Raw genomic sequence first — 11,918 nt, forward strand, 5'->3', positions numbered from 1 at the left:
TATCACCCAGGTGGTCAAGGACCTGGAGCCCCCTTACCAGATCATTGCCTGTGGCCAGGACCAGGTTCAACAGGGCATTTCCTCTGGTGGGACCATGCACCTCCTGGGTTAAGTGGAGGTCCTGTATCTCAGCCAAGAACCTCCTGGAATGGTCCAACCTGGCTGACTGCTCGTCCCAGCAGATGTCTGGGTAATTTAGATCACCCATGACAACTACATCCCTTGCCTTAAGTGTCTCTGCAAGCTGGCCCAAAAATGCCCAGTCCAGGTCCTCCTCTTGGTTGGGAGGTCTGTAGTAGAGCCCCACCATTAAATCCCTCTCCCCACGACCCCCTTGTATCTTGACCCAGAGCACTTCAGCTTGCCCCTCCTCTGACCCCATTTTGCTGGCAGAGGATGTGCATTGCTCTTTGACAAGAACGCCACACCCGCTCCCTTCCTGCCTTCTCTATCCCGCCTGTAGAGCCTATAGCCCCTAATGATAACTGCCCAGTTGTGGGATGAATCCCACCATGTTTCTGCAAGCCCTACTATGTCTGGGTTTGAACTGGCTATTCTGAGGGCGAGTTGCATCACAAGCAGGTCCAGAGAGATGATCCTCCCCCTCTATGCAGCATTGGTCAGGCCACAGTTAGAGTACTGCGTCCAGTTTTGGGCACCGCACTTCAAAAGACATGTCTCTAGCATTGAGAGGTTCCAGAGGATGGCCACTCGCATGGTCAGGGGCAGCAGGGCAGGCCATAAGAGGAGAGACTATAGGGTCTGAACCTATTCAGCCTTCACAAGAGAAGACTGAGTGGGGATCTGGTGGCCATCTACAAATTCACCAGGAAGGATCAGCAGGGAATAGGAAATGCCCTGTTCTCCTGAGCACCACATGGGGTAACTAGGAATAACAGTCACAAGTTGATAGAGAGCAGGTTCAGGCTAAACATCAGGAGGCATTACTTTATGGCTAAGGCAGCTAGGAGCTGGAATCAACTTCCAAGGGAAGTGGTGCTCGCTCCTACCTTGGGGGTCTTTAAGATGAGGCTGGATAGACACCCGACTGGGGTCATATGACCCCAGCATCCGTTCCTGCCCAAGGCAGGGGGTCGGGCTTGATGATCTGTTTAGGTCCCTTCCGACCCTAGCTATTATGATACTAATGATCATAATAATATGCTGGTTGTGGCCAGCACATTTCAGTGATATTACATTAGAACGTATATAGGAGATACTATATGCACCAGAATGCATACAATAACTAGGCTTGGCAGGATTCAATTTTTAATCAATAAACATCGATTTCTCCTGACACACAGACCAATAGAAAAAATATTTATGTCAGTAATCATGTAAATTTATAGAAAGGGGATATAAAAAAATTGAGGACAGAGATAAGGAAATCCAGGGTAGAGGGTGTCATGTATGTGTGTGCATGCATACACATAGAGAGACTGCTGCAGGCAAGATTGGGGGAGCCCCAGCTGGGCCATCCACACAGCTTGGGCAGTTGCTACAGGAGCTGGGGGCCATGCTGATAGGGCTGTGCTGGGAGCCCAATGCCTCTGGCCACTCACTCTGCCCAAGTCCCAGCTGGGGATTGGGTGCCAAACTCCCAGCGAGTCCAGCCTGGCCTCTGCTTGATCAGGTATGTTTTATGGATATTTACTTTTTATATTTTAACGTGATTTTATAAAGCTTTTAACTGTATACTGTCATTACTAAATTGTCTGCCCCCCATGCCCCTAATTCCATGCAATCCTGAACATTGAAGTCAATAAAAAAAAAAAAAAAAAAAAGAGAGAGAAATGCTTAAAAATAAACACTGATTTTAGCCATGAAAATTATTAAAAATGGAATTCTGCCAAGCCTAACAATAACATCACACACAGGAAAGCAAGATTAAAGTGGCTCTGAGTTCCTTTAAGCAACAGGGATATTTATTCACTGCTGCTACATGACAAACAGACAAGAGGTCTGCTTTAGTTAGGAAAGTGCCAGCTCATAGCAGCACGCATCTGCTATAGAGTTCATGAACAGCATTGTGGGCACTTTCACACCTGCTCTGAGAGGGGGGGAGGAGCAGTGCTTTAATTAGAGTGGCTCCGAGAGCCACTGTAATTAAAGCACCACAGCATCTCATGCATCAGTATCCCCATGCTTCAAAATGGCAGCAAGGGCACTTGAATTAAAGCTCATTCAATAAGTTTTAGTTCAAGCGCCCCTACTGCCACTTAGAAGCATGGGGACACTGATACACTAGATGTGGGAGGCTGCTGGAGCGCAGTAATTACCACACTCCAACAGATTGGATTAATTGAGTCTGCTCAGAAACGCTGTAATTACAACCTCTGTGCTCATGTACAGGCACCTTATATGATCTGGTTGCCCAAGATAACAGGAGACTGAACTAATGACCCAGAAGGATCCTTCCAGTCCTGAATTCTAATGAGCTGAATATAAAAGTTTAAATTCAACAAACAAATATATAATTTACTCCTTAATGCCTGTGATACATGGCATAGAGTGGTTTGATAATGGGGGGGTATGACTGCAAAACTCCCCCAAAAAGTGAAAGGATTATGTAGAACAGTATCCCTTTTCCCCTGAAACTCTTTGCAGAGCCCATTTGGTAATACAGGGATTCTGGAGATGAAGAAAAGGAGAGGATAGGCTGGATGAGACATAGCTGCATCATCTGAGAAATCCACACAACTTCTGGCAAATGACCTACTCTGTGTTATTGCCTTCTCTCTCTGCCTTGCTTTTTCCAGTTAAATAGGTTCTGTTTCTGAATGAATTGGTTTTATTTGTTACTATGCTATACCAGGATGAGATAAAAATAGTATATTAGAAATGCATGATTAGAGTACATAATATTAAACATGAAATGCCCCAAATGTCATGCCAATTTCTTAGTCTATTTATATTTCATAGTTTCATAGTTTCTAGGGTCGGAAGGGACCTGGGCAGATCATCAGGTCCGACTCCCTGCCATGGCAGGAAAGAGTACTGGGGGTCAAACGACCCCAGCAAGATGGTCATCTAACCTCCTCTTAAAAACCCCCAGGGTGGGAACCTGCACCACCTCACTTGGAAGCTGGTTCCAGACCCTAGCCACCCTGACCGTGAAGTAGCACCTCCTGATGTCCAACTTAAACCTTCCCTCCGCCAGCTTGTGACCGTTATTCCTGGTCACTCCTGGCGGCGCTCGGGGAAACAGGGACTCCCCCAGTGCCTGTTGATCCCCCCTGACTAGTTTATAGCAGGCCACAAGATCCCCCCTCAGCCTTCTCTTCTGGAGGCTGAACAGGTTCAGGTCCCGTAACCTTTCCTCATAGGACCTGCCCTGCTGTCCCTTGATCATGCGAGTGGCCCTCCTCTGGACCCTCTCGATGCTGTCCACATCCCTCTTAAAGTGCGGCTCCCAGAACTGGACACAGTACTCCAGCTGCGGCCTGACCAGTGCCGCATAGAGGGGGAGGATCACCTCCTTGGTCCTGCTTGAAATGCATCTGTGGATGCACGACAAGGTACAGCTGGCCTTCCTAGCCGCCTCCCCACACTGCCGAGCCATGTTCATCTTGGAGTCAATAATGACTCCAAGATCCTTTTCCACCTCCGTGCTGACAAGAGGGGAGTTCCCCAGCCTGTAGGTATGGTGCCGGTTGTTCCTCCCCAGGTGCATCACCTTGCACTTGTCTATGTTGAACCCCATCCTGTTCTCCTCCGCCCATCCTTGTAACCTGTCAAGGTCTGACTGTAGCCTGTTGCTCCCTTCTATTGTGCCCACATCCCCCCCACATCTTGGTATCATCAGCAAATTTGAACAGGGTGCTTTGCACCCCCTCATCCAAATCACTGATGAAGATGTTGAACAGGGCGGGCCCGAGGACCGAGTTCTGCGAGACCCCACTGCCCACGTCCTTCCAGGCCGAGAAGGACCCATCCACTACCACCCTCTGGGTGCGGCTCTCTAGCCAGTTGGCGACCCATTGGACTGTGTGGGTGTCTACGCCACAGTCCCCCAGTTTCCTAATGAGAACGGGGTGAGAGACAGTGTCGAAAGCCTTCCGGAAGTCCAGGAAGACTATATCCACTGCTACCCCTGCATCCAATGATTTAGTGACCTGATCGTAGAAGGCCACCAGGTTGGTCTGACATGACCTGCCGCTGATGAACCCGTGCTGGTTTCCCCTGAGCATGCATTTCCCTGCTGGCCCCTCCTGGATGTGTGCCAGAATAATTTTCTCGAACAGCTTGCCCAGGATCGAGGTAAGACTGACTGGCCTATAGTTTCATAAGTAGTATGCTAGTAAATCATCTATTTTTACTGGGGAAAAAAGACATCCATTATTCAGGTCCTTGTGGTTCTGTTTCACAACTCTAGATGACAGAGACACTTTTATAACAAGCCATACTTTCATAACAAGATGCACAGGATAGAAAAGATTACTTGATCAGAAGTTTCTTGAGGCTGTTCCTCAACAAGAAGAGAGGACCATGTTAGTGATGCTTTTACAGCATTTGTGTGTGTTCATTTGAGTAAGAAACTGCACTTATCACCATGCTCTGTACTCCATGTTGTTAGTCATTCCTTCATATCCTGTAAAGCCAGAAATGTTTACTGCTGGGATTTCCTCTTCATTTGTCTGTGGGAGAGGGTGAAGGAGAGTGAGTTTGGCCCCCTTGTCAAAGAAGCTGGTACTTCAGAACTGTAAAGTTGTGAAGGCTTTTAAGGACCACTGATTGCAAGGAGTTTTTATGAGAAGTCCCCTGGAGTTTGTGCTGCTATCCTCCAATGATTTCCCCACCAAGTCCACTGTCACTAACCTTCATTTCTACTTCTTGTGACTTGCAGAGAAGTTTGTCCTTCAACAGAGGCTTTCACACTTGGGTAAACTAGAAAAAAAGAGAACAGGCAAGGAAAATGCACACTGACTTTGCCTGACTTTCTCTTTTCTGTTTTCTAGCAGAGGAATAACAAGCAGTTTCTGTGCTCTGGGTGACAGCAAAGTCCAGGAGAGCAGCAGTAGCGTCAGCAGCAGTGTTAATGTCAATTCTTGCACTCCCTTGCTATGAGCACCCAGAGCTGTTCCCCTATCACTCACCCTTAATTACACTATAGTTTTCTAGCATTGCTATGTAGAAAGCTATTTGAACTATTATATCCTCCTTTAGCACCCTAACTTTCTGATTTTACTGTTCCTCTCAGGAAAGTTACCATCCTGTATATGACTATTATACCCACAAGTTATCTCCCTTTCTGCATATAATATTTATTGCTAGAATCAACTAAGAAAAACAAATTATCATATTTGTGGGATGAACTTTTAATGTGAAGACCATTGGTCATTAGCAGCAGTGACATGTCATTTTAAAAACAACACTAAAGCTAAATTAATGAATGTAATATCAAGGCTTATGCCAAGGTATTCCTCCAGTTTCAGCACACTGTACAAATAGCTTCTGGATATCTCATATGGCATTTCAATTCCATTTAAGTATTTCTTAATTACTTCTTCGAAATTGAAAGATTGCATGTCACATTCTCTTTGCACCGGGATAAAGAACTACATAAGATTCAAAGCAAGCAAGAATCAAACTAAGAGTCTTTAGTCATCTCTTTAGATGCAGCATTTCTCAGAAATTGGGATTGGGGGGGGGGGGTGGAACCCCCTTCCTTGCAGGCATACATGAAAATAGGCTTTTCTATTGTCCATTGGCCAACCAGGGGTATAGGAGATGCTTGGCCACCACCTCAATTTAAAGCAGTCTATTGGTATCTCAACTACATTTCCTGCACCATACTGAGTTGTGTTTCCAACATTCTGCAAGTCTGATCAATGGCTTGTTTTGGGGGACTAGGAGGGAATTTTTACCTTTTGACCCAAATTGTCAGGGATCAGGGAGGTGGGGGTCAACTTCCTCATAGCATTGTGAAGGCCTAGTCTAGTTTTAAAAAGGAAAAAGAATAGTTATGTTAATGTAGGGAGGTCATGAAGGAATGTTTTATTCATGACACCCTGCTGCTAGTGTCCAGGATGGATAAAAGCTAAAAAGGCAATCTTCCTGAAGTCAAGGAGTCCATGAAAAGGAAAAGATGATGATGCCTGAAGTCTTTACAGACGACTTCATACCCTCTACATCTCCCAGGGTGTGCAGATGAGGGGAAAGAGAAACTTAGTTTTAGGGGTAGACTGAAAGTCTAACCTGAGACATTAGTTAACCGATTTGGACCTTGTAATCTGGTTACGGAACCTCTTAAACACCAGTATGAGAGATATGGTTTCCAGATATAAACCTTCCCCATTAAGTTGATAAAGTTTCTGTGTGATGCTTAAATCCAGTCCCATGTCCATCTGTCTGTCACTCTTTTCTACAGTAGTGTAAGAGTCATGTTGTAGCTATGATGGTCCAAAATTATGCAAGAGGCAAGGATTTCAACTGTTTGTCCAATAAAATGATATCACTATAAGACATCCTTGCCTCTTATATTCTATGTCTGGATTCATTAAATTCAAGTTAAAGTATTATTTATAGGAGGACTCTATACAAAACACTTAAGTCGTAGTGAACTAGAATTTTGATTGGCAACAATTACTCAACTACCTGCATTTAAATACGATAAATATCAACCAACAATCCCCACTAAGATAAGGACATGCTTCAGGGATATTTATGGATGAAAATTTAGAAGTAGGAGATATGTTTTCTAATTTCTTATGCATCACATTTCACTGTATTAGCTTATATGCAATGCAATACATCAAAGCATAATGTATTCCGCTGAAATAAGATTCACTTAATTCAGACTAAGTAACATATTTGAGAATGCGATACAGATGAAAGATTAAAGATATTTTCTAAACAACTGATACGAGTCAAAACATACACCCTCTCTACCAACACAAAAAGGGGTAAAAGCTGCCTTAAAATAGCACCCAAGGATTTTCCTAACTTATTAGGATATTTCCCCCTGTACAATTTCCCCAAAAGTCTGTAGAAATTTGCTATTGTATTAAATCATTTTTGTATCTTTACATCACTTACTATGTGAGCAGTTATAGTCATTTCTGTTTTTTTTAAAAAGCACAGGATGTATATCAATACATGTCATTCTGTAAACTGACTGTAAATATTCCTAAATACATTCTTTTCTATTACTGTTCTTCTTGTGGGAAGAGCGCTTGGCCAAATCCGAGCGGTCGCAAAGCTCTCTCTCATGTGTGGATAAGCTCTACCTGGCGCAAGAAGTCGACGGGCTGACGAGAGATAAAGCGCTGCTTGACCTGGTACAGGCTACAGGGGATGACCTAATCAGTGACCTAATGATCAAAGGGAAGCTGGGTGACAGTGTCCACGAGCTGATCACCTTCACCATCCGCCATAAAGCTGGCAAGTCAGTCAGCAATACAGAAGTCCTCAACTTCAGGAGAGCTGACTTTGACAAGCTCAGGAAGCTTGTCAGTGAGGCCCTAAGAGACCACGACACAAAGGGGAGGGGAGTTCAGGAAGAGTCATTGCTCCTCAAGGGAGCGATCCTGGATGCACAAGCTAAGTCTATCCTGTCTCGGAGGAAAGACAGCAAAAGGGCACAGCAGACCTATTGGCTCTGTAGGGAACTAGCGGACCTCCTGCATCTAAAAAGAAAGAGCTACAAAGGACGGAGGACTGGATCCAGCTCCAAGGTGGAATATTCTGCACTCGTCTGGACCTGCAGGGAGCAAACCAGAAAAGCCAAGGCTGCAACTGAACTCCAACTAGTTACAAGTATCAAGGACAATAAAAAGTCCTTTTTTAGATATGTAGGGAGTCAGAGGAAAAGCAAGGACCCCTGCTAAACAAGATGGGACAACTGACAACCGATGCCCATACAAGACAGGAACACCTGGGTGAGGGTGATTCCTTGCCCTCCGTCTATGCTGACCTTGTGAAGGAACACCTTGAGAGGCTGGACACCTTCAAGTCAGCCAGCCCTGACAATTTACACCCCAGGGTACTCAAGGAGCTGGCAAGCATCATAGCTCAGCCCCTGGCACAGTTCTTCGAGAGCTCCTGGTGCTCTGGTGAAGTGCCCGAAGACTGGAAGAAGGCCATTGTGGTGCCTATCTTCAAGAAAGGGAGGAAAGTGGATCCAGCAAACTACAGGCCCATCAGCCTGACCTCTATCCTGGGGAAGGTCTTAGAAAAGATTAGCAAAGAAGCCATTCTTAACAGACTGGCCGATGGCAGCATCCTGAGGGATAGCCAGCACGGGCTTGTTGTGGGTAGGTCTTGCTTGACCAATCTTATTTCCTTTTACGACCAGGTGATCTATCACCTGGACAAGGGAGAAGAGATTGATGTCATATATCTTGACTTCAAAAAAGCCTTCCATCTGGTATCCCATGATCACCTCTTAGCAAAACTGGCCAACTGTGGCTCAGGCTTCACCACGATCCACTGGCTGAGGAATTGGCTCTGTGGTTGGACCCAGAGGGTGGTGGTTGACGGAAGTCAATCGTCATGGTGCCCTGTGACCAGTGGGGTCCCTCAAGGCTCTGTCCTTGAGCCAACACTATTAAACATCTTCATTAATGATGTGGACTTCGTTATCAGAAGCAGACTGGCCAAGTTCGCTGACGACACCAAAATTTGGGGTAAAGCATCCACACCTGAGGATAGGAGGGTGATCCAGGCTGACTTTGACAGGCTTAGAAAGTGGGCGGACAAAAACCTAATGGTGTCTAACACCAAAAAATGCAAGGTTCTCCACCTTGGGAAGAAAAACCCGCAGCATGCTTATAGGCTTGGCAGTGCTATGTTGGCTAGCACTGTGGACGAAAGGAACTTGGGGGTCACAGTTGTCCACAAGATGAACATGAGCCTTCAATGTGATGCTGTGGCTAGTAAAGCGACCAAAACACTGCTTGCATCCATAGATGCTTCTCAAGCAAATCCCAGGATGTCATTCTCCCGTTGTACTCGGGCCTTGGTAAGGCCACAGCTGAAGTACTGCATCCCGTTTTGGGCTCCACAATTCAAAAAGAATGTGAGAGAGTCCAGAGAAGAGTCACACGCATGATCAGAGGTCAGGAAAGCAGACCTTATGAAGAGAGGCTGAGAGCCATGGGACTCTTCAGCCTGGAAAAGCGTAGGCTCAGGGGTGATCTGGTGGTTGCCTATAAGTTTATCAGGGATGCTCACCAGGATCTGGGGGCTGGACATAAGGAAGAACTTCTTTACAGTCTGAGTCCCCGAGATCTGGAATAGACTGCCACCGGAGGTAGTTCAAGCACCTGCTTTGAACACCTTCAAGAGAAATTTGGATGTTTATCTTGCTGGGATCCTATGACCCTTGCTGACTTCCTGCCCCTGGGGCAGGGGGCTGGACTCAATGATCTTCTGAGGTCCCTTCCAGTCCTAGTGTCTATGAAATTTTACTCTGAGACCGTTATTCTGCATGTAGGCTCTTAGCCATATAATGGAAAATTATTTTTAACTGCAAAAATAAAACCTTGTCTTATAATTTTTCATTAGAGAGTGAAAATCTAGATAAATATAACTCTAAAAACCAGTACTGGTATGGAAGGCCTAATACCAGTGAATTTTCCTACTTAAATATCCCACCAGCATAAGCAAATGTCCACACGTCTGATGTAGGCAACCCCTGTGTTATTTCCCCTACTGTCTAGCCTCTGCAGTCACTGGAGCTCTACCATGTGTCAGCTTTAGTAGGTTGAGTACTGGTCTCTTGAGACTAAAGCGATCTCAAACTTTAAACATAGCTGAGAGGCTCTTTTAGTAAACTTAAGCCACAGTATGTTCAGATGGTTCCTTTGGAGCCATCCCTCTGCAGTACCCAACAGATTAGAGGTACATCTGATAATCTAGCAATGGTGTGCCCTACACCCTAAAAGTCAGATATCCCAGGAGTGTGCAGTGGAATTTGTGCATATAGCATTTTAGCACCCAAAGCAGCAGCTGAGCTTTAGACCTTATACAAAATCACCTCCCCTCCTCCCCGCCATCCCCAACACCACTCACATACATCAAGAAAGAACAGGCAGATAGATTAAATTTCAAACTTGTAATCAACATCCGAAACCCAGGGTTGTCAACTGGGGGTACACGTACCCTGGAGGTACTTTGGAAGGCCCTAGGGGGTAAGTGCAGGTGGGTGGGGATAGAGCACCACCATGCACTGTCGTGCAGGTGCCGCCTGCTCCGTGTCCAGCTGTGCACCATCCCCACCCACCCCTCTCCGCATCCAGCCACATGTCATTCCCACCTGCCCCACCCCCCCCACTTGGCAACTGGGGGTACACTGCTCTGCATCCAGCCACCAGGGGGTACAATGATCAAAAAAGGTTGAAAACCCCTGTTCTAAAACTTGTGAGCAAGATACACATATCTACAAAAATCACATGTCAAACAGATCAAATTTTTAATTAGTGATTGCTCACCGGGGTAGGACTTGTGTTTAATGACTGTCCCTCATGCATCATTTTGGGAGCCTCCCTCACCCCTATGAAAAGATCTACAAAAATGGTATTTTGAAGGAAAAAAGCCTGCACCCCCTAAATCTGGCTCATTATCATAGTAGCTAGAGTCAGGAAGGACCTGAACAGATCATCTAGCCTGACCCCCTGCCACAGGCAGGAATGAATGCTGGGTTCACAAGACCCCAGGCAGGTGATTGTTCAACCTCCTCTTGAGTATACCCAAGGTAGGGGCAAGGACCACCTCCCTGAGAAGTTGGTTCCAGATTTTGGCCACCCTAACTGTAAAATATTGCCTTCTGATTTCTAACCTAAACCAGTCCTGGTTCCATCATGATGCAAACCCAATAGTCTGGGCACAGGCATCTTGGGCAGCAGACTTCAGTTGCACGTTGGTTTTGGCTGAGGTGCAGGGGAAGGGTCATCAGCCTTTCATTTACACCTGAAGGGAGTTCGGGGAACATGTCAATGATTTTATTCCTGATAGCAAAACCAACTCCGTGGATACAGGGGTCATAGTCTGGTTTCCCATTCCAGAAGGTGTACCCTCCACTGACCTTCTTCAGCTGTCCCTCCCCAGTGAGCCGGGTTTCACGGAGAGCAGCAGTATCCATGTTGTGCCTCACTAGGTCCTGAGCCACTTTGGCAGTTTGTCTTTCTGGGCGATCACTCTTTGGGTTGTAGATGAGCGCTCTCACATTCCAGGTTCTGAAGTTTAGCTTTTTCTTATTTCAACCGCAGGAATGGTGATCCTGCTGGGTGCAGTTTCCCAGCCAAGAGAGAGGGGACAACCTAAGTTTGGAGCACCTTTTATAGCCCCCTCCCCATTGGGGTAAGCAAAGAGTATCCTAAAAAGGACTGCTCAATCATGGATGCAGCTGCTGAAGGACAGCCCTATCCCGGCACAGGTGCCTGATGACCATCATGCATCCGCCACCTGTGTGCAGATTCTTGGCTGGGGGTCTCCAGGTATTACAGCCCTGCCCCTGTTGCCAATCCTCCATCGCCACACGGCTTTTGGATCGGCCGGAAGCCTGCACGTGGCATGTTTAGCACAGGGACTCCAGTATGCAGTCGGGCCCACACGGTCTTGGCAGTTGTTGGCCGGGTTCAGTGGCATGGTGAACCATGACGACTGGGGCCACTTCTCCATTGCAGCCTTCTTTTGCCTTCGCAACCGTTGGGGCCGCAGCCTTCCTCCACCTGCTCTGCCACTAAAGACTGCCCGGATCATTCTTTCTATGGAACCTCCCCCTTGACCTTGCCGCTCTGGGTGGCCCTATCAGAAGCGTAAGCTCCAGATGGCATCGCTCTCAGAGTCATTGGAGCGTGCAAGCCTCTCTATAATGACAAGGTGACGATCCTCGGAGAGGCAGAGTCGGACACAGAATGTGGCCAGCAGGGCAGATCATATGCCAACTTTAAGGTATGTCAGGGAGGCTGCAGTAG

The 11,918-nt window shown here is 46.6% G+C and overlaps 1 protein-coding gene across 1 annotated transcript in view; it reads right to left on the minus strand.

Moving 5' to 3' along the window:
• Window positions 1–11,083, minus strand: part of ALKAL1 (ALK and LTK ligand 1) — a 46,784-nt gene extending 35,701 nt beyond the window's left edge. The window contains exons 1-2 of the mRNA XM_025204511.1: window positions 10,912–11,083; window positions 4,819–4,887 (exon numbers count right to left, since the gene is read on the minus strand). Of these exons, the coding sequence (XP_025060296.1) occupies window positions 4,819–4,887; window positions 10,912–11,083 (241 nt within the window). The remainder of the gene's footprint in view (window positions 1–4,818; window positions 4,888–10,911) is intronic.
• Between the last annotated feature and the right edge of the window lie 835 nt (window positions 11,084–11,918).

Source organism: Alligator sinensis, unplaced genomic scaffold (assembly GCF_000455745.1).
Source record: "Alligator sinensis unplaced genomic scaffold, ASM45574v1 scaffold612_2, whole genome shotgun sequence".
In the NCBI taxonomy this organism is placed as follows: Eukaryota; Metazoa; Chordata; order Crocodylia; family Alligatoridae; genus Alligator; species Alligator sinensis.